The sequence below is a fragment of the Somniosus microcephalus genome, chromosome 8 (genome assembly GCF_052327205.1).
Source record: "Somniosus microcephalus isolate GS21.2 chromosome 8, FLI_Smic_1.0, whole genome shotgun sequence".
In the NCBI taxonomy this organism is placed as follows: domain Eukaryota; kingdom Metazoa; phylum Chordata; class Chondrichthyes; order Squaliformes; family Somniosidae; genus Somniosus; species Somniosus microcephalus.
Genome location: NC_140994.1, coordinates 83,001,805 through 83,023,982, shown reverse-complemented (window position 1 = coordinate 83,023,982; position 22,178 = coordinate 83,001,805). Strand labels below are relative to the sequence as shown.

Here is a 22,178-nt window from a genome sequence, read left to right as displayed (position 1 = left end):
TAAAATTAAGCTTTTTTTTAATAGGTGCATGGATACTAATAGGGACCTTTTAAAAGCTTTTAAATATTAAAAACAATTAATTTATGAAGAAACTGACTACTGCATGCCAATGAAACTAGGAAATGGTTCTCTTTTTTAAGCTATTTTCAGTTATTTAAAATTGGATATTTAAAATGCAAGTTGTTGTCGTGAAGCGATAATTTTAAACTCTCAAATTCTGGTTGGTTAATGACTTGTCATGTTTTCCATTGATTTGACAGGGAGTGGGATCTCGGGAAAAAACTCAGTCATGAAGATCAGAGGCTTAGCGCAGAACCGCTGGAACTGAGAGGATGCTTCCAACAGGTGTAAGGAAAGTGTTTTGAGATGAGGCGTCAGAGTTGCACGTGGACCTTGTAGAAGATGCTACAAGAAGTTCTGTAACCAGTTGAAAGAGACTTTGAAATGGTGCATTTTAAGATGAGTTGGTTGTTCAAGGTGACAGTGCATAGCTGGTAGCTAAAGGAAGACTTCCTTAAGCTAGAAAGATTTTACCTCAGTTATTCATTTCCCAACATTTGTTGGCTAACAAGGAACTGAGAATTGCTATTTTTTACATTTCTAATTGTACAGTTTTGCAAGTGTTTTTACCTTTTGTGACCTTCTGTTAAAAATTTAATAGTGCTGCATTATCTGAGTGACATAATCTCTTCGACAAAATTTTGGTACATTGGGTTTGTTCACAAACCTTCACTTTCATAAGTCCTTAGGAGCCATCATAAAACGTAATTTCAAACACCTGGGAGCTAAGCTCCATTAGCCTTTTAATACAACTTGCATTATGACTGAGAGCCTTATAATGAGAGTTGTATGTATTGGTCATACTTTCAACTCTCTGTTCCTTGAAGACTCCCTATAAAGACACTCATCATTTTTGACAGGACCTCATTTTAAGGACCTCGGTTTCCATTCATTCTGTTCTGCTTCAGTCTTGCACTTTCTGTGCTAAGGACCCCTAAATGCAACAGCTCTGCAGTTTATAGAAAAAAGTCTCCAGATGCAGGTGCAATATGTGTCTCAGCATTTACCCTTTCCTTTGCTGTTGGAGCCTCAAAGGTTGTGTAGATTCAAGCAGTTTGGATTGTGACGTCCATTTCTAATGACTTATTGTTCCAACATTTTCAACTAAACCAAAAGATAAATCTGTAAAGCTTCAAATATTGATAGTTAATGTGAAATCCTTTCAACTGTACTTCATCTCTGGAACCATAAACCATCACCCTTCCATATTCAGGCTGTGTATTGTTACACTTGTCTTCAGTGTGCTGTGCACACCAACTTGTGATCCCTTTCCATATGTGTCCCTTTAGATGTTGAATGTGTTTTAATAGCTTTGCCGATGGACCACATTTCATGTGCAATATTTACCGTAGAAATGTATGTTTAAATATATATTCTGCAGCATGTAACAGTGTTTGAGGGACAGCACCCAGCAGCAGGATACTAACTCACTGCAGCATTGCCTGTAATTTGTCTAAAGACATTTTCATTCCCTCTGCTCCCACTCTCTCTTGTGCATTTTCTTCTGAGGTATGATGACAAGTCGTGTGGTACGTGGGATTGGTCCATAACCATCAGACATGCAAGGACGACGCATGGGAATATTTTTGCAGAAAGGAAAACCCATTCTGTTCTCGCGCGTTCTACCCATGATGCAGTGTGGAATATTTCTGATTCTCTGTTTGAGAGGTGCGCTGAAACCCAGTGAGCAAACCCCCCCCACCTCCCAACTGGGACCAAACCCCCCCACCTCCTGACTCCAGTGACCAAACTCCCCCACCTCCCGACTCCGGTGACCAAACTCCCCCACCTCCCGACTCCGGTGACCAAACTCCCCCACCTCCCGACTCCGGTGACCAAACTCCCCCACCTCCCGACTCCAGTGACCAAACTCCCACCTCCCGACTCCAGTGACCAAACTCCCACCTCCCGACTCCAGTGACCAAACTCCCCCACCTCCCGACTGGGACCAAACTCCCCCCACCTCCCGACTCCAGTGACCAAACTCCCCCACCTCCCGACTCCGGTGACCAAACTCCCCCACCTCCCGACTCCAGTGACCAAACTCCCCCACCTCCCGACTCCGGTGACCAAACTCCCCCACCTCCCGACTCCGGTGACCAAACTCCCCCACCTCCCGACTCCGGTGACCAAACTCCCACCTCCCGACTCCAGTGACCAAACTCCCACCTCCCGACTCCAGTGACCAAACTCCCCCACCTCCCGACTGGGACCAAACTCCCCCCACCTCCCGACTCCAGTGACCAAACACCCCCACCTCCCGACTCCAGTGACCAAACTCCCCCACCTCCCGACTCCAGTGACCAAACTCCCCCACCTCCCGACTCCGGTGACCAAACTCCCCCACCTCCTGACTGGGACTAAACCCCCCCCCACCTCCCGACTCCAGTGACCAAACTCCCCCACCTCCCGACTGGGACCAAACTCCCCCCGCCTCCGGTGACCAAACTCCCCCGCCTCCCGACTCCGGTGACCAAACTCCCCCACCTCCCGACTCCGGTGACCAAACTCCCCCACCTCCCGACTCCAGTGACCAAACTCCCACCTCCCGACTCCAGTGACCAAACTCCCACCTCCCGACTCCAGTGACCAAACTCCCCCACCTCCCGACTGGGACCAAACTCCCCCCACCTCCCGACTCCAGTGACCAAACTCCCCCACCTCCCGACTCCGGTGACCAAACTCCCCCACCTCCCGACTCCAGTGACCAAACTCCCCCACCTCCCGACTCCGGTGACCAAACTCCCCCACCTCCCGACTCCGGTGACCAAACTCCCCCACCTCCCGACTCCGGTGACCAAACTCCCACCTCCCGACTCCAGTGACCAAACTCCCACCTCCCGACTCCAGTGACCAAACTCCCCCACCTCCCGACTGGGACCAAACTCCCCCCACCTCCCGACTCCAGTGACCAAACACCCCCACCTCCCGACTCCAGTGACCAAACTCCCCCACCTCCCGACTCCAGTGACCAAACTCCCCCACCTCCCGACTCCGGTGACCAAACTCCCCCACCTCCTGACTGGGACTAAACCCCCCCCCACCTCCCGACTCCAGTGACCAAACTCCCCCACCTCCCGACTGGGACCAAACTCCCCCCGCCTCCGGTGACCAAACTCCCCCGCCTCCCGACTCCGGTGACCAAACTCCCCCGCCTCCCGACTCCGGTGACCAAACTCCCCCGCCTCCCGTGACCAAACTCCCCCGCCTCCCGACTCCGGTGACCAAACTCCCCCGCCTCCCGACTCCGGTGACCAAACTCCCCCGCCTCCCGACTCCGGTGACCAAACTCCCCCGCCTCCCGACTCCGGTGACCAAACTCCCCCGCCTCCCGTGACCAAACTCCCCCGCCTCCCGACTCCGGCAGGATGATCCGGTGATCAACCCCCCCCCCCCCCCCCCATCCCTTGACTCTGGCAGGATGGAGTGAAGGGATGCTTAGGGACCCTGTCCCTGACCACATGGTTGGTGAGGCCCAGAGCTCTCGTGCCAGTGCTGTCAGACAGACGTCTGTAGTTATTTAGAAGAAACATAATACTGTGCAAAGCACTATTCAAAGGGATAATGCAAAAAATTGTGTTTTGCATTTTACTAGGGTTCCATCAAAAGATGATTATTTAAACACACACAGTTTGTGCACAATCTTTAACCCTGCCAGCTCTGTGGATGGATTTGCTTATCTGGGTGTTGCTAGGCTGCAGTTGCTTTGGCAATGATGAGACTCCATAGTTATGGATATAACTTTCAATTTACACTGTGTATTGACACAGATACAGTCTACTCATTATTCAAAGTTGCTTCATTCAGTGTAACTGATTATTGTGTCTTTGCACTAAATTCTTAGTTTGCTGTGTCATTTCCAATGTTTAATTGGAATCCTTGGATTACTGCCTTATTTAAGCGCGAGAAAAACATTTTGAGTTATCAGGAGTAGACTGTGGGTTTTCTGTTGTACGACCCTTTCTCAGCCAATGAAACCTTTTATTTTTAAAAAGTCGCAATGATCTTGAAAAGAGAGGGTGGGAGCAGGCAAAAGAAGAAAGATTTTAAGCTTTAAAAAAAAGTAGAAAGATAGTAGGGCGAGGCAGCCTGATGTCTCAGCCTGAGCTAATGTGGCTGCTCTCAACTGGGGCAACAGCAAGAGATGACAAATGGCCTCAGCAGGGGGGAAATTAGCCATGGTTCCTGGTCCTGACTTATGCACAAAAGTGCATGAGTGGACACTGGGTGTGGACAGGAATCAAGCTTGGCTGTGATGCCCTTCATGACTGAATCACTGACCAGTGCTCAAGTGTTTGAACTTACTGGTGAGGAATGTCTACTTGATATCTACTTGGGTGGTGATCCTGTAGTCCAAGAGTCAGACCCTCCAGGATAGGACAGAGGAGGAAATTGGTGTCAAAACAAGGAGGAGAATCTGGTTAGAATTAATGGGAAAGAGTATAATGTAAAGTTTGATAAAAGTAGGACAACGAGAATAGGAGAAAAAGGGAACAACTGGATGAGCGCAGGCAAAGTGTTTCCTTATTTAAATGCAATTTTGCACATGATATCTGCTTCAGTTGCTTCGAGTTAATGTTACCATAATAAAACTGTTAGTGATTTATTACTGTAAATTATGTTTGTTTCAGTATCCGTGTGGGAGCTGAAAATGAAAAGAAACCAGTCAGCCCAGGGAAGCAGGAGTTTTCCCTGACCCTGTTGGCAGCTGACGTTAGAACGTGAAGTACGTCCAGCTATTTACCGGAGAGCATTCCACTCGGTCAGCGGTTAACCGGCTATCTCTGTAGTGTGCAGCTGTGTAGAAACAGTAACACTGGTGTTTGCAGTGTGTAAACTGGGCCAACTAACTTGTGCCCAAAATGTGGGTTGTCACTTTTTGTTCCTTGATTGGTGGGGGAGGGTCGGAGGCAAGGGAGACACTAACCAAGCTAATGGTCAAAGGTCTCTTACCGCCCCCACCAGCCAAATAAAGCAGCAAACTAGATCTTGCCTTGCAATAGATGGGTGGATTTTTAACTAGCCGCCTGGGTGTAAAACTGCCGTCATGGAATGGCTGCCCGTTGTAGACTCCGTCCTGTGTGCGCCCTGCTCCTCGATGACAAGTTGAAAATCTAGCTCACTCACTGACGTCACTAATAATTTAAACAGTCTGACAGTTTCACGTTCTTCTGTTTCAAAACGATTGTTTTTTTTTGTTTGGCCTGTCCTCGCAAATGTGACGTCTTCACACTCTGATTTTGTGAGCTTGCTGCCGGTCAATCCAAGCACCTGATTGCATTGTGCTTCGTTTTTATATGGTGAGAATGTGCCACGTGTGGAACTGTACCATGGACTGTGACAAACCAAATAAAATCCCAGATACCGCTGAGCTGCTGTTACGTTCACTTATTTTAACATTGTCCAAAATATGTTGTGCCAACATTTTTAAAGGAGGGGGGCAAAGTCTTGTTACTAATTTGTAATGTGTGACTCACAGATAGTGATGATAAATGCATGAACCGGGTACAATTGGAAAGCTGCTGTCTGCTTTGTAGTTTGGATTTTTGGAAGATTGCACAATAATTTTTAACGAGGTTAAACATAGAAGATAGGAGCAGGAGTAGGTCATTCGGCCCCTCGAGCCTGCGCTGCCATTTAATGAGATCATGGCTGATCATCCAAATTCAGTACCCTGTCCCTGCTTTCTCCCCATATCCCTTGATCCCTTTAGCCTTAAGAAATATATCTAACTCCTTCTTGAATATATTTAATGAACTGGCCTCAACTGCCTTCTGTGGGAGAGAATTCCACAGGTTCACCACTCTCTGGGTGAAGAAATTCCTCCTCATGTCTGTCCTAAATGGCTTACCCCTTATCTTTAGACTGTGACCCCTGGTTCTGGACTCCCCCGCCATCAGGAACATCCTTCCTGCATCTAGTCTGTCTAGTCCTGTTAGAATTTTATAAGTTTCAATGAGATCCCCTCTCATTCTTCTAAACTCCAGTGAATATAAGCCCAATCGACCCAATCTCTCCTCATACGTCATTCCTGCCGTCCCAGGTATCAGTCTGGTGAATCTTCGCTGCACTCCTTCCATGGCAAGAACATCCTTCCTCAGATAAGGCGACCAAAACTGCACACAATACTCACGGTGTGGTCCCACCAAGGCTCTGTACAACTGCAGCAAGACATCCTTGCTCCTGTACTCGAATCCTCTTGCTACGAAGACCAACATACCATTTGCCTTCTTAACCGCCTGCTGCACCTGCATGCTTACCTTCAGCGACTGGTGCACAAGGACACCCAGGTCTCGTTGCACTTCCCCTTCTCCCAATCTATTGCCGTTCAGATAATCTGCCTTCCTGTTTTAGCCACCAAAGTGGATAACCTCGCATTTATCCACATTATAATGCATCTGCCCAATCACCCAACCTGTCCAAATCATACTGGAGTTTCTCGGCATCCTCCTCACAGCACACACGCCCACCCAGCTTTGTGTCATCTGCAAACTTGGAGATATTACATCTAGTTCCCTCGTCTAGATCATTAATATATATTGTGAATAGCTGGGGTCCTAGCACCGATCCCTGCGGTGCCCCACTAGTCACTGCCTGCCACTCGGAAAAAGACCTGTTTGTTCCAACTCTTTTCTTCCTGTCTGCCAACCAGTTCTCTATCCAAGTCAGTACCTTACCCCCAATCCCATGTGCTTTAACTTTACACGCTAATCTCTTATCGAAAGCCTTCTGAAAGTCCAAATACACCACATCCACTGGTTCTCCCTTATCTATTCTACCAGTTACATCCTCAAAAAATTCCAGTCGATTAGTCGAGCACAATTTACCTTTTGTAAATCCATGTTGACTTTGTCCGATCCTGTCACTGTTTTCCAAGTGCTCTGCTATTACATCTTTTATAATGGACTCTAGCATTTTCCCCACTACCGATGTCAGGCTTACCGGTCTATAATTCCCTGTTTTCTTTCTACCATCTTTTTTGAATAGTGGGGTTACATTAGCTACCCTCCAATCCATGGGAACTGTTCCAAAGTCTAGAATTTTGGAAGATGACCAGCAATGCATCTACTATTTCTAGGGCCACTTCCTTAAGCACCCTAGGATGTAGATGATCGGGCCCTGGGGATTTATCGGCCTTCAATCCCGTCAATTTCCCTAACACCATTTCCCTACAAGTACTGATTTCATTCAATTCCTTCCTCTCATTAGACCCTATGTTCTCCGACATCTCTGCGAGGTTATTTGTGTCCTCCTTTGGGAAGACAGAACCAAAGTATGTATTTAATTGATCTGCCATTTCTTTGTTCCCCATTATAAATTCCCCTAATTCTGACTGCAAGGGACCTATGCTTGACTTCACCAATCTTTTTCTCTTCACATATCTATAGAAGCTTTTACAGTCAGTTTTTATGTTCCCTGCAAGCTTACTCTCATACTCTATTTTCCCCCTCTTAATTAATCCCTTTGTCCTCCTTTGCTGAATCCGAAACTGCTCCCAATCCTCAGGTTTGCTGCTTTTTCTGGCCAATTTATATGTCCTCTTGGATCTTATGCTATCCCTAATTTCCTTTGTTAGCCATGGTTGAGTCACCTTTTTTGTTTTATTTTTATGCCAAACAGGGATGAACAAATTCTGGAGTTCATCCATGCGATCTTTAAATGTTTGCCATTGCCTATCCACCGTCAACCCTTTAAGTAACGTTCCCTAATCCATCCTAGCCAACTCGCGCCTCATACCTCATATCAAGGTTGGTTGATCAACAATTAAAGAAAGAAAGACTTACATTTATATAGCGCCTTTTACGACCTCCGGACGCCCCAAAGCGCTTTACAGCCAATGAAGCACTTTTCAAGTATAGTCACTGTTGTAATGTGGGAAACGCAGCAGCCAATTTGCACACAGCAAGCTCCCACAAACAGCAGTGTGATAATGACCAGGTAATCTGTTTTTAGTGATGTTGATTGACGGATAAATATTGGCCAGATAACTCCCCTGCTCCTCTTCAAAATAGTGCTATGGGATCTTTTACCTCCACCTGAGAGGGCAGTCGGGGCCTCGGTTTAACGTCTCATCCGAAACATGGCACCTCCGACAGTTCAGCACTCCCTTGACACTGCACTGGAGTGTCAGCTTTGATATTTGTGCTCATGACCTTCTGACTCAGAGGTGAGAGTGCTGCTGACTGAGCCATGGCTGACACCTTAAGTCCTTTCACTGTCTATTTCAACACTGCCTTGTTGCAATGACTATGCAGTTTGCAGTGCATCAACTTACAACACACATATGCTGCTGGTTACGGAGCTAATTGCAGGTTGAGGTAATGTTATTGGCTGAGTGTTCAGCTCTGGGAAAGGCTGCAATCCTGTAACACTGCTCCAGGATCTTCTACACTGCCATCATGGCAGGTTTGCACAGAGGCAGATGGTAGATTCATGATGGTATGAACTTTTTAAAAAAACAAAACAAAGCATCTTTAAAACAAATTTAAATTTGTATGCCAGATGGAATGATGATGCTGCACCATTGCACTCCTCTAACTGTAGTATATCGGTTGTGAAGTAAATTTGCCAGACAATGTAAGAAAGGAAAGAAAGGAAGACTTGCATTTATATAGTTGGCCCAGAAATTTGGGTCGAGGGCTTCCCGCGGGTGCAAGCCCCTGACCTGCACTTAGTTTGCGCGCCGGCCGTTGAGCTGTGGGCCCCCGTGGTATTCCGATCCTGGGCCTGCTCCAACTGCTAGTGCACAGTGTTTGCGTATCCCAGGGGTGCAGTTAGTTCGATGCATCCCCTGGGATCACGTGGGCCATGGAGAGCCAATTGGAGGGGCTGTCAAACTTATAAATACTACAAGCCCCAAAACATCACTAAATCTTCAAATGGATTTAAAAAAAAATCACTTTTTAAATCTATCTATCTATCTATATCTATCTATCTTCTATCTATATCTATAAAAGACCTCTTCTGTCTGTCTGTCCGTTCTCTATACGTTCGAAAGTTATAGAGCGTACCTACACGCGCGTCACATCAAAAGAAAGCTTACGATTACGGACCGGTCATAGGCGTATTTACTTTTCCGTCAGACAAAAATCGTGCCCACGGTAGCCAAAAAACGTTCAAAATTCCGCTCATTAAATGGGAAAAGTTCCGCTCATTTGCTCATTAGCATTGAGTGACGTGAAGGTTGACCAATCGTACGGTCGAGCGACCTGACAGTTGACCGACGGTTGACCAATCGCTGCGTCGCGGGGGCGGGTTCATTGCGCATGCGGGCGGGCCATCCTACAGTTGTGTTGAGTGACTTGACGATTGACCAATCCTACGCTTCGGTGACCTGACGGTCGACCAATCGGTGCGTGTGTGGGCGGGCCCTTTCATTCTGAACCGAGGTGAGTGGCCGCCATCTTGATTCTTCATTTTTTCCCCACACTTTCTGTGTGTTAGGGAACTAAGGAAAATAACAATTTATTTGAGTTTTAAATTGTATTTAGCAACAGTAGGAAATGAAGTGATCCCCTGCCATTCGCCCGGAGGCTCGCCTACTTTGACGGCCGCTTCGAGCGGCTGTGCCGGCGCCGGGCGCGGCCTAGCAGCCCGGGAAGCCTGGGCCTTGAGTTGCGGGCCGTGCCAGGAGCCGCCGCGCACAAAACTTACCCGCGGCGTCAACAGCCCCGCCCCAGAGCCCGACCCAAAGCCACCAAGTCACCGGCTGCGGCGGGCCGTGCCGGGAGCTGCCACGCACAAAACCTCCCCGCGGCGTCAACAGCCCCGCCCGAGAGCCCGACCCAAAGCCATCAGGTGAGCGGCCGTGGCGGCCCAGTCTCTCTCTCTCACTCCCAGTCTCTCTCTCACTCCCAATCTCTCTCACTCCCAATCTCTCTCTCTCACACTCCCAATCTCTCTCTCACACTCCCAATCTCTCTCTCACACTCCCAATCTCTCTCTCACACTCCCAATCTCTCTCTCACACTCCCAATCTCTCTCTCACACTCCCAATCTCTCTCTCACACTCCCAATCTCTCTCTCACACTCCCAATCTCTCTCTCACACTCCCAATCTCTCTCTCTCACACTCCCAATCTCTCTCTCTCTCACTCCCAATCTCTCTCCTTCCCTCTCTCCCCTTCCCTCTCTGTCTCTCTCTCCTTCCCTCTTTGACTCTCTCTCCTTCCCTCTCTCTCTCTCTCCTTCTCTCTGCCTCCTCTCCCTCCCCTCTCTCCTCCCTCCCCCACCTTCCCTCCCCCCTCCCCTCTCCTCCCTCCTGCTCCCCCCTTCCCTCCCTCCTCCTCCCCCCCCAGTCTCTCTCTCTCTTCCCCCCCCAGTCTCTCTCTCGCTCGCTCTCTCTTCTCCCCCCCCCCCCAGTCTCTCGCTGCCCTCCAGTCTCTCGCTCTCTCTTCCCCCCCCAGTCGTGCTCACTCCCCCCGTCTCTCGCTCTCTCGCTTCCCCCCCAGTCGCTCTCTTCCCCCCCGGTCGCTCGCTCTCTCTTCCCCCCGGTCGCTCTCTCTCTTCCCCCCCGGTCGCTCTCTCTCTTCCCGCCGGTCGCTCTCTCTCTTCCACCCGGTCGCTCTCTCTCTTCCCCCCGGTCGCTCTCTCTCTTCCCCCCCGGTCGCTCTCTCTCTTCCCCCCCGGTCGCGCTCTCTCTTCCCCCCCGGTCGCGCTCTCTCTTCCCCCCCGGTCGCGCTCTCTCTTCCCCCCCGGTCGCGCTCTCTCTTCCCCCCCGGTCGCGCTCTCTCTTCCCCCCCGGTCGCGCTCTCTCTTCCCCCCCGGTCGCGCTCTCTCTTCCCCACCCGGTCGCGCTCTCTCTTCCCCCCCGGTCGCGCTCTCTCTTCCCCCCCCCGGTCGCGCTCTCTCTTCCCCCCCGGTCGCGCTCTCTCTTCCCCCCCCGGTCGCGCTCTCTCTTCCCCCCCCCCGGTCGCGCTCTCTCTTCCCCCCCCGGTCGCGCTCTCTCTTCCCCCCCGGTCGCGCTCTCTCTTCCCCCCCCGGTCGCGCTCTCTCTTCCCCCCCCCCGGTCGCGCTCTCTCTTCCCCCCCCCCGGTCGCGCTCTCTCTTCCCCCCCCGGTCGCGCGCCCCCTTCCCCCCCCAGTCGCGCGCCCCCTTCCCCCCTCAGTCGCGCGCCCCCTTCCCCCCCGTCGCGCGCCCCCTTCCCCCCCAGTCGCGCGCCCCCTTCCCCCCCAGTCGCGCGCCCCCTTCCCCCCCAAGTCGCGCGCCCCCTTCCCCCCCAGTCGCGCGCCCCCTTCCCCCCCCCAGTCGCGCGCCCCCTTCCCCCCCCAGTCGCGCGCCCCCTTCCCCCCCAGTCGCGCGCCCCCTTCCCCCCCAGTCGCGCGCCCCCTTCCCCCCCAGTCGCGCGCCCCCTTCCCCCCCAGTCGCGCGCCCCCTTCCCCCCCAGTCGCGCGCCCCCTTCCCCCCCAGTCGCGCGCCCCCTTCCCCCCCAGTCGCGCGCCCCCTTCCCCCCCCAGTCGCGCGCCCCCTTCCCCCCCCAGTCGCGCGCCCCCTTCCCCCCCGTCGCGCGCCCCCTTCCCCCCCCAGTCGCGCGCCCCCTTCCCCCCCAGTCGCGCGCCCCCTTCCCCCCAGTCGCGCGCCCCCTTCCCCCCCAGTCGCGCGCCCCCTTCCCCCCCCAGTCGCGCGCCCCCTTCCCCCCCCAGTCGCGCGCCCCCTTCCCCCCCCAGTCGCGCGCCCCCCTTCCCCCCCGTCGCGCGCCCCCTTCCCCCCCCAGTCGCGCGCCCCCTTCCCCCCCGTCGCGCGCCCCCTTCCCCCCCCAGTCGCGCGCCCCCTTCCCCCCCCAGTCGCGCGCCCCCTTCCCCCCCCAGTCGCGCGCCCCCTTCCCCCCCCAGTCGCGCGCCCCCTTCCCCCCCCAGTCGCGCGCCCCCCTTCCCCCCCAGTCGCGCGCCCCCTTCCCCCCCCAGTCGCGCGCCCCCTTCCCCCCCCAGTCGCGCGCCCCCTTCCCCCCCCAGTCGCGCGCCCCCTTCCCCCCCCAGTCGCGCGCCCCCTTCCCCCCCCCAGTCGCGCGCCCCCTTCCCCCCCCAGTCGCGCGCCCCCCTTCCCCCCCCAGTCGCGCGCCCCCTTCCCCCCCCAGTCGCGCGCCCCCTTCCCCCCCAGTCGCGCGCCCCCTTCCCCCCCCCAGTCGCGCGCCCCCCTTCCCCCCCCAGTCGCGCGCCCCCTTCCCCCCCCAGTCGCGCGCCCCCTTCCCCCCCCAGTCGCGCCAGCCCCTTCCCCCCCCAGTCGCGCGCACCCCTTCCCCCCCCAGTCGCGCGCCCCCCTTCCCCCCCAGTCGCGCGCCCCCTTCCCCCCCCAGTCGCGCGCACCCCTTCCCCCCCCAGTCGCGCGCCCCCCTTCCCCCCCCAGTCGCGCGCCCCCCTTCCCCCCCCAGTCGCGCGCCCCCTTCCCCCCCCAGTCGCGCGCCCCCTTCCCCCCCCAGTCGCGCGCCCCCTTCCCCCCCCCAGTCGCGCGCAGCCCCTTCCCCCCCCAGTCGCTGCGCCCCCTTCCCCCCCCAGTCGCGCGCCCCCTTCCCCCCCCAGTCGCGCGCCCCCTTCCCCCCCCAGTCGCGCGCCCCCTTCCCCCCCCCAGTCGCGCGCCCCCTTCCCCCCCCAGTCGCGCGCACCCCTCCCCCCCCCAGTCGCGCGCCCCCCTTCCCCCCCCCAGTCGCGCGCCCCCTTCCCCCCCCCAGTCGCGCGCCCCCTTCCCCCCCCCAGTCGCGCGCACCCCCTTCCCCCCCCCAGTCGCGCGCCCCCTTCCCCCCCAGTCCGCGCGCCCCCTTCCCCCCCCCCAGTCGCGCGCGCCCCCTTCCCCCCCCCAGTCGCGCGCCCCCTTCCCCCCCCCCAGTCGCGCGCCCCCTTCCCCCCCCCCAGTCGCGCGCCCCCTTCCCCCCCCCCAGTCGCAGCGCGCCCCTTCCCCCCCCCAGTCGCGCGCCCCCTTCCCCCCCCCAGTCGCGCGCCCCCTTCCCCCCCCAGTCGCGCGCACCCCTTCCCCCCCCAGTCGCGCGCCCCCTTCCCCCCCCCAGTCGCGCGCCCCCTTCCCCCCCCAGTCGCGCGCCCCCTTCCCCCCCCCAGTCGCGCGCCCCCTTCCCCCCCCAGTCGCGCGCCCCCTTCCCCCCCCCAGTCGCGCGCCCCCTTCCCCCCCCCAGTCGCGCGCACCCCTTCCCCCCCCCCCAGTCGCGCGCCCCCTTCCCCCCCCAGTCGCGCGCTCCCCTTCCCCCCCCCAGTCGCGCGCCCCCCTTCCCCCCCAGTCGCGCGACCCCCTTCCCCCCCCCCAGTCGCGCGCCCCCCTTCCCCCCCCAGTCGCGCGCCCCCTTCCCCCCCCAGTCGCGCGCCCCCCTTCCCCCCCCAGTCGCGCGCCCCCTTCCCCCCCCAGTCGCGCGCCCCCTTCCCCCCCCCAGTCGCGCGCCCCCCTTCCCCCCCCCCAGTCGCGCGCCCCCTTCCCCCCCCCAGTCGCGCGCCCCCCTTCCCCCCCCCAGTCGCGCGCCCCCTTCCCCCCCCCAGTCGCGCGCTCCCCTTCCCCCCCCCAGTCGCGCGCCAGCCCCCTTCCCCCCCCAGTCGCGCGCCCCCTTCCCCCCCAGTCGCGCGCCCCCTTCCCCCCCCAGTCGCGCGCCCCCCTTCCCCCCCCCAGTCGCGCGCCCCCCTTCCACCCCCCAGTCGCGCGCCCCCTTCCCCCCCCCAGTCGCGCGCCCCCTTCCACCCCCCAGTCGCGCGCCCCCTTCCCCCCCCCAGTCGCGCGCCCCCTTCCCCCCCCCCAGTCGCGCGCCCCCTTCCCCCCCCCAGTCGCGCGCCCCCTTCCCCCCCCCAGTCGCGCGCCCCCTTCCCCCCCCCAGTCGCGCGCCCCCTTCCCCCCCCAGTCGCGCGCCCCCTTCCCCCCCCAGCGCGCTGCTCCGCGCCCCTTCCCCCCCCCAGTCGCGCGCCCCCTTCCCCCCCCCAGTCGCGCGCCCCCTTCCCCCCCCAGTCGCGCGCCCCCTTCCCCCCCCCAGTCGCGCGCCCCCTTCCCCCCCCCAGTCGCGCGCCCCCTTCCCCCCCCCAGTCGCGCGCCCCCCTTCCCCCCCCAGTCGCGCGCCCCCTTCCCCCCCCAGTCGCGCGCCCCCTTCCCCCCCAGTCGCGCGCCCCCTTCCCCCCCAGTCGCGCGCCCCCTTCCCCCCCCAGTCGCGCGCCCCCTTCCCCCCCCAGTCGCGCGCCCCCTTCCCCCCCAGTCGCGCGCCCCCCTTCCCCCCCAGTCGCGCGCCCCCTTCCCCCCCAGTCGCGCGCCCCCTTCCCCCCCCAGTCGCGCGCCCCCCTTCCCCCCCAGTCGCGCGCCCCCTTCCCCCCCAGTCGCGCGCCCCCCCTTCCCCCCCAGTCGCGCGCTCCCCTTCCCCCCCAGTCGCGCGCCCCCTTCCCCCCAGTCGCGCGCCCCCCTTCCCCCCCAGTCGCGCGCCCCCCTTCCCCCCCAGTCGCGCGCCCCCTTCCCCCCCAGTCGCGCGCACCCCTTCCCCCCCAGTCGCGCGCCCCCTTCCCCCCCAGTCGCGCGCACCCCTTCCCCCCCAGTCGCGCGCCCCCTTCCCCCCCAGTCGCGCGCGCCCCTTCCCCCCCAGTCGCGCGCACCCCTTCCCCCCCAGTCGCGCGCCCCCTTCCCCCCAGTTCGCGCGCCCCCTTCCCCCCCAGTCGCGCGCCCCCTTCCCCCCCAGTCGCGCGCCCCCTTCCCCCCCAGTCGCGCGCCCCCTTCCCCCCCAGTCGCGCGCCCCCTTCCCCCCCAGTCGCGCGCCCCCTTCCCCCCCCAGTCGCGCGCCCCCTTCCCCCCCAGTCGCGCGCTCCCCCTTCCCCCCCAGTCGCGCGCCCCCCTTCCCCCCCAGTCGCGCGCCCCCTTCCCCCCCAGTCGCGCGCCCCCTTCCCCCCCCAGTCGCGCGCCCCCTTCCCCCCCAGTCGCGCGCCCCCTTCCCCCCCAGTCGCCCCTTCCCCCCCCAGTCGCGCGCCCCCTTCCCCCCCAGTCGCGCGCCCCCTTCCCCCCCAGTCGCGCGCCCCCTTCCCCCCCAGTCGCGCGCCCCCTTCCCCCCCAGTCGCGCGCCCCCTTCCCCCCCAGTCGCGCGCCCCCTTCCCCCCCAGTCGCGCGCCCCCTTCCCCCCAGTCGCGCGCCCCCCTTCCCCCCCAGTCGCGCGCCCCCTTCCCCCCCAGTCGCGCGCCCCCTTCCCCCCCAGTCGCGCGCCCCCTTCCCCCCCAGTCGCGCGCCCCCTTCCCCCCAGTCGCGCGCCCCCTTCCCCCCCAGTCGCGCGCCCCCTTCCCCCCCAGTCGCGCGCCCCCCTTCCCCCCAGTCGCGCGCCCCCTTCCCCCCCAGTCGCGCGCCCTCCTTCCCCCCCAGTCGCGCGCCCCCTTCCCCCCCAGTCGCGCGCCCCCTTCCCCCCCAGTCGCGCGCCCCCTTCCCCCCCAGTCGCGCGCCCCCTTCCCCCCCAGTCGCGCGCCCCCTTCCCCCCCAGTCGCGCGCCCCCCTTCCCCCCCAGTCGCGCGCCCCCTTCCCCCCCAGTCGCGCGCCCCCTTCCCCCCCAGTCGCGCGCCCCCTTCCCCCCCAGTCGCGCGCCCCCTTCCCCCCCCCAGTCGCGCGCGCCCCCTTCCCCCCCCAGTCGCGCGCCCCCCTTCCCCCCCCAGTCGCGCGCCCCCTTCCCCCCCCAGTCGCGCGCCCCCTTCCCCCCCAGTCGCGCGCCCCCTTCCCCCCCCAGTCGCGCGCCCCCTTCCCCCCCCAGTCGCGCGCCCCCTTCCCCCCCCAGTCGCGCGCCCCCTTCCCCCCCCAGTCGCGCGCCCCTTCCCCCCCCCAGTCGCGCGCCCCCCTTCCCCCCCCAGTCGCGCGCCCCCTTCCCCCCCCAGTCGCGCGCCCCCTTCCCCCCACAGTCGCGCGCCCCCTTCCCCCCACAGTCGCGCGCCCCCTTCCCCCCCCAGTCGCGCGCCCCCTTCCCCCCCCAGTCGCGCGCCCCCTTCCCCCCCCAGTCGCGCGCCCCCTTCCCCCCCCCAGTCGCGCGCCCCCTTCCCCCCCCAGTCGCGCGCCCCCTTCCCCCCCCAGTCGCGCGCCCTCTTCCCCCCCCAGTCGCTCGCCCTCTTCCCCCCCAGTCGCTCGCCCTCTTCCCCCCCCCAGTCGCTCGCTCCTCTTCCCCCCCCCAGTCGCTCGCCCTCTTCCCCCCCCCAGTCGCTCGCCCTCTTCCCCCCCCCAGTCGCTCGCCTCTCTTCCCCCCCCAGTCGCTCGCTCTCTTCCCCCCCCAGTCGCTCGCTCTCTTCCCCCCCCAGTCGCTCGCTCTCTTCCCCCCCCAGTCGCTCGCTCTCTTCCCCCCCCAGTCGCTCGCTCTCTTCCCCCCCCAGTCGCTCGCTCTCTTCCCCCCCCAGTCGCTCGCTCTTCCCCCCAGTCGCTCTCTCCCCCCCCAGTCGCTCGCTCTCTTCCCCCCCCAGTCGCTCGCTCTCTTCCCCCCCCAGTCGCTCGCTCTCTTCCCCCCCCAGTCGCTCGCTCTCTTCCCCCCCCAGTCGCTCGCTCTCTTCCCCCCCCCAGTCGCTCGCTCTCTTCCCCCCCCAGTCGCTCGCTCTCTTCCCCCCCCAGTCGCTCGCTCTCTTCCCCCCCCAGTCGCTCGCTCTCTTCCCCCCCCAGTCGCTCGCTCTCTTCCCCCCCAGTCGCTCGCTCTCTTCCCCCCCAGTCGCTCGCTCTCTTCCCCCCCAGTCGCTCGCTCTCTTCCCCCCCAGTCGCTCGCTCTCTTCCCCCCCCAGTCGCTCGCTCTCTTCCCCCCCCAGTCGCTCGCTCTCTTCCCCCCCCAGTCGCTCGCTCTCTTCCCCCCCAGTCGCTCGCTCTCTTCCCCCCCCAGTCGCTCGCTCTCTTCCCCCCCCAGTCGCTCGCTCTCTTCCCCCCCAGTCGCTCGCTCTCTTCCCCCCCCAGTCGCTCGCTCTCTTCCCCCCCCAGTCGCTCGCTCTCTTCCCCCCCAGTCGCTCGCTCTCTTCCCCCCCCAGTCGCTCGCTCTCTTCCCCCCCCAGTCGCTCGCTCTCTTCCCCCCCCAGTCGCTCGCTCTCTTCCCCCCCCAGTCGCTCGCTCTCTTCCCCCCCCAGTCGCTCGCTCTCTTCCCCCCCCAGTCGCTCGCTCTCTTCCCCCCCCAGTCGCTCGCTCTCTTCCCCCCCCAGTCGCTCGCTCTCTTCCCCCCCCAGTCGCTCGCTCTCTTCCCCCCCCAGTCGCTCGCTCTCTTCCCCCCCCAGTCGCTCGCTCTCTTCCCCCCCCAGTCGCTCGCTCTCTTCCCCCCCCAGTCGCTCGCTCTCTTCCCCCCCCAGTCGCTCGCTCTCTTCCCCCCCCAGTCGCTCGCTCTCTTCCCCCCCCAGTCGCTCGCTCTCTTCCCCCCCAGTCGCTCGCTCTCTTCCCCCCCCAGTCGCTCGCTCTCTTCCCCCCCCAGTCGCTCGCTCTCTTCCCCCCCAGTCGCTCGCTCTCTTCCCCCCCCAGTCGCTCGCTCTCTTCCCCCCCCAGTCGCTCGCTCTCTTCCCCCCCCAGGTCGCTCGCTCTCTTCCCCCCCCAGTCGCTCGCTCTCTTCCCCCCCCAGTCGCTCGCTCTCTTCCCCCCCCAGTCGCTCGCTCTCTTCCCCCCCCAGTCGCTCGCTCTCTTCCCCCCCCAGTCGCTCGCTCTCTTCCCCCCCCAGTCGCTCGCTCTCTTCCCCCCCCAGTCGCTCGCTCTCTTTCCCCCCCCAGTCGCTCGCTCTCTTCCCCCCCCCAGTCGCTCGCTCTCTTCCCCCCCCAGTCGCTCGCTCTCTTCCCCCCCCCAGTCGCTCGCTCTCTTCCCCCCCCAGTCGCTCGCTCTCTTCCCCCCCTTCCCCCCCCAGTCGCTCGCTCTCTTCCCCCCCAGTCGCTCGCTCTCTTCCCCCCCAGTCGCTCGCTCTCTTACCCCCCAGTCGCTCGCTCTCTTCCCCCCCCCAGTCGCTCGCTCTCTTCCCCCCCCAGTCGCTCGCTCTCTTCCCCCCCGTCGCTCGCTCTCTTCCCCCCCGTCGCTCGCTCTCTTCCCCCCCGTCGCTCGCTCTCTTCCCCCCCGTCGCTCGCTCTCTTCCCCCCCGTCGCTCGCTCTCTTCCCCCCCCGTCGCTCGCTCTCTTCCCCCCCGTCGCTCGCTCTCTTCCCCCCCGCGGCTCGCCCGCGCTCTTCCCCCGCGACTCGCCCGCGCTCTCCCCCCCCCGACTCGCCCGCGCTCGACTCGCCCGCGCTCTCCCCCCCCCGACTCGCCCGCGCTCTCCCCCCCCGACTCGCCCGCGCTCTCCCCCCCCGACTCGCCCGCGCTCATCCCCCCCGACTCGCCCGCGCTCTCCCCCCCCGACTCGCCCGCGCTCTCCCCCCCCGACTCGCCCGCGCTCTCCCCCCCCGACTCGCCCGCGCTCTCCCCCCCCCCCGACTCGCCCGCGCTCTCCCCCCCCGACTCGCCCGCGCTCTCCCCCCCCGAGCTCTCCCCCCCCGACTCGCCCGCGCTCTCCCCCCCCCCGACTCGCCCGCGCTCTCCCCCCCCGACTCGCCCGCGCTCTCCCCCCCGACTCGCCCGCGCTCTCCCCCCCCGACTCGCCCGCGCTCTCCCCCCCGACTCGCCCGCGCTCTCCCCCCCCGACTCGCCCGCGCTCTCCCCCCCCGACTCGCCCGCGCTCTCCCCCCCCCGACTCGCCCGCGCTCTCCCCCCCCCGACTCGCCCGCGCTCTCCCCCCCCGACTCGCCCGCGCTCTCCCCCCCCGACTCGCCCGCGCTCTCCCCCCCCGACTCGCCCGCGCTCTCCCCCCCCCGACTCGCCCGCGCTCTCCCCCCCCGACTCGCCCGCGCTCTCCCCCCCCGACTCGCCCGCGCTCTCCCCCCCGACTCGCCCGCGCTCTCCCCCCCCCGACTCGCCCGCGCTCTCCCCCCCCGACTCGCCCGCGCTCTCCCCCCCCCGACTCGCCCGCGCTCTCTCCCCCCCCGACTCGCCCGCGCTCTCCCCCCCGACTCGCCCGCGCTCTCCCCCCCCGACTCGCCCGCGCTCTCCCCCCCGACTCGCCCGCGCTCTCCCCCCCCGACTCGCCCGCGCTCTCCCCCCCCGACTCGCCCGCGCTCTCCCCCCCCGACTCGCCCGCGCTCGTCCCCCCCCCGACTCGCCCGCGCTCTCCCCCCCCCCGACTCGCCCGCGCTCTCTCCCCCCCCCGACTCGCCCGCGCTCTCCCCCCCGACTCGCCCGCGCTCTCCCCCCGGCCCGCGCTCCCCCCCGACTCGCCCGCGCTCTCCCCCCCGACTCGCCCGCGCTCTCCCCCCCCGACTCGCCCGCGCTCTCCCCCCCCGACTCGCCCGCGCTCTCCCCCCCCGACTCGCCGCGCTCTCCCCCCGACTCGCCGCGCTCTCCCCCCCGACTCGCCCGCGCTCTCCCCCCCCGACTCGCCCGCGCTCTCCCCCCCCGACTCGCCCGCGCTCTCCCCCCCCGACTCGCCCGCGCTCTCCCCCCCCGACTCGCCCGCGCTCTCCCCCCCCGACTCGCCCGCGCTCTCCCCCCCCGACTCGCCCGCGCTCTCCCCCCCCGACTCGCCCGCGCTCTCCCCCCCCGACTCGCCCGCGCTCTCCCCCCCGACTCGCCCGCGCTCTCCCCCCCCGACTCGCCCGCGCTCTCCCCCCCCGACTCGCCCGCGCTCTCCCCCCCCCGACTCGCCCGCGCTCTCCCCCCCCGACTCGCCCGCGCTCTCCCCCCCGACTCGCCGCGCTCTCCCCCCCCGACTCGCCCGCGCTCTCCCCCCCCGACTCGCCCGCGCTCTCCCCCCCGACTCGCCCGCGCTCTCCCCCCCCGACTCGCCCGCAGCTCTCCCCCCCGACTCGCCCGCGCTCTCCCCCCCCGACTCGCCCGCGCTCTCCCCCCCCGACTCGCCCGCGCTCTCCCCCCCGACTCGCCCGCGCTCTCCCCCCGACTCGCCGCGCTCTCCCCCCGACTCGCCCGCGCTCTCCCCCCCCGACTCGCCCGCGCTCTCCCCCCCCGACTCGCCCGCGCTCTCCCCCCCCGACTCGCCCGCGCTCTCCCCCCCGACTCGCCCGCGCTCTCCCCCCCCGACTCGCCCGCGCTCTCCCCCCCCGACTCGCCCGCGCTCTCCCCCCCGACTCGCCCGCGCTCTCCCCCCCGACTCGCCCGCGCTCTCCCCCCCGACTCGCCGCGCTCTCCCCCCCCGACTCGCCCGCGCTCTCCCCCCCGACTCGCCCGCGCTCTCCCCCCCGACTCGCCCGCGCTCTCCCCCCCCGACTCGCCCGCGCTCTCCCCCCCCCGACTCGCCCGCGCTCTCCCCCCCCGACTCGCCCGCGCTCTCCCCCCGACTCGCCCGCGCTCTCCCCCCCGACTCGCCCGCGCTCTCCCCCCCCGACTCGCCCGCGCTCTCCCCCCCCGACTCGCCCGCGCTCTCCCCCCCGACTCGCCCGCGCTCTCCCCCCCGACTCGCCCGCGCTCTCCCCCCCGACTCGCCCGCGCTCTCCCCCGACTCGCCGGCTCTCCCCCCGACTCGCCCGCGCTCTCCCCCCCCGACTCGCCCGCGCTCTCCCCCCCGACTCGCCCGCGCTCTCCCCCCCCGACTCGCCCGCGCTCTCCCCCCCCCGACTCGCCCGCGCTCTCCCCCCCGACTCGCCCGCGCTCTCCCCCCCGACTCGCCCGCGCTCTCCCCCCCGACTCGCCCGCGCTCTCCCCCCCCGACTCGCCCGCGCTCTCCCCCCCCGACTCGCCCGCGCTCTCCCCCCCCGACTCGCCCGCGCTCTCCCCCCCCGACTCGCCCGCGCTCTCCCCCCCCGACTCGCCCGCGCTCTCCCCCCCCCGACTCGCCCGCGCTCTCCCCCCCGACTCGCCCGCGCTCTCCCCCCCGACTCGCCCGCGCTCTCCCCCCCCGACTCGCCCGCGCTCTCCCCCCCGACTCGCCCGCGCTCTCCCCCCCGACTCGCCCGCGCTCTCCCCCCCCGACTCGCCCGCGCTCTCCCCCCCCGACTCGCCCGCGCTCTCCCCCGCCCGACTCCCCGACTCGCCCGCGCTCTCCCCCCCCGACTCGCCCGCGCTCTCCCCCCCCGACTCGCCCGCGCTCTCCCCCCCGACTCGCCCGCGCTCTCCCCCCCGACTCGCCCGCGCTCTCCCCCCCCGACTCGCCCGCGCTCTCCCCCCCCGACTCGCCCGCGCTCTCCCCCCCGACTCGCCCGCGCTCTCCCCCCCCGACTCGCCCGCGCTCTCCCCCCCCGACTCGCCCGCGCTCTCCCCCCCCCGACTCGCCCGCGCTCTCCCCCCCCGACTCGCCCGCGCTCTCCCCCCCGACTCGCCCGCGCTCTCCCCCCCCGACTCGCCCGCGCTCTCCCCCCCCCGACTCGCCCGCGCTCTCCCCCCCCGACTCGCCCGCGCTCTCCCCCCCGACTCGCCCGCGCTCTCCCCCCCGACTCGCCCGCGCTCTCCCCCCGACTCGCCGGCTCTCCCCCCCGACTCGCCCGCGCTCTCCCCCCCCGACTCGCCCGCGCTCTCCCCCCCCGACTCGCCCGCGCTCTCCCCCCCGACTCGCCCGCGCTCTCCCCCCCCGACTCGCCCGCGCTCTCCCCCCCCGACTCGCCCGCGCTCTCCCCCCCCGACTCGCCCGCGCTCTCCCCCCCCGACTCGCCCGCGCTCTCCCCCCCCGACTCGCCCGCGCTCTCCCCCCCCGACTCGCCCGCGCTCTCCCCCCCCCGACTCGCCCGCGCTCTCCCCCCCCGACTCGCCCGCGCTCTCCCCCCCCGACTCGCCCGCGCTCTCCCCCCCCCGACTCGCCCGCGCTCTCCCCCCCCGACTCGCCCGCTGCTCTCCCCCCCCGACTCGCCCGCGCTCTCCCCCCCCGACTCGCCCGCGCTCTCCCCCCCCGACTCGCCCGCGCTCATCCCCCCCGACTCGCCCGCGCTCTCCCCCCCCGACTCGCCCGCGCTCTCCCCCCCCGACTCGCCCGCGCTCTCCCCCCCCGACTCGCCCGCGCTCTCCCCCCCGACTCGCCCGCGCTCTCTCCCCCCCGACTCGCCCGCGCTCTCCCCCCCCGACTCGCCCGCGCTCTCCCCCCCGACTCGCCCGCTGCTCTCCCCCCCCGACTCGCCCGCGCTCTCCCCCCCCGACTCGCCCCCGCGCTCTCCCCCCGCTCCCGACTCGCCCGCGCTCTCCCCCCCCGACTCGCCCGCGCTCTCCCCCCCCGACTC

The 22,178-nt window shown here is 65.2% G+C and overlaps 1 protein-coding gene across 1 annotated transcript in view; it reads left to right on the top strand.

The window, feature by feature from the left end:
• Positions 1-5,431, top strand: part of slc22a15 (solute carrier family 22 member 15) — a 50,381-nt gene extending 44,950 nt beyond the window's left edge. Inside the window, exon 12 of the mRNA XM_085994969.1 lies at positions 261-5,431. Within this exon, the coding sequence (XP_085851095.1) occupies positions 261-293 (33 nt within the window). The 3' untranslated portion in view covers positions 294-5,431. The remainder of the gene's footprint in view (positions 1-260) is intronic.
• The last annotated feature ends 16,747 nt before the right edge of the window (positions 5,432-22,178 follow it).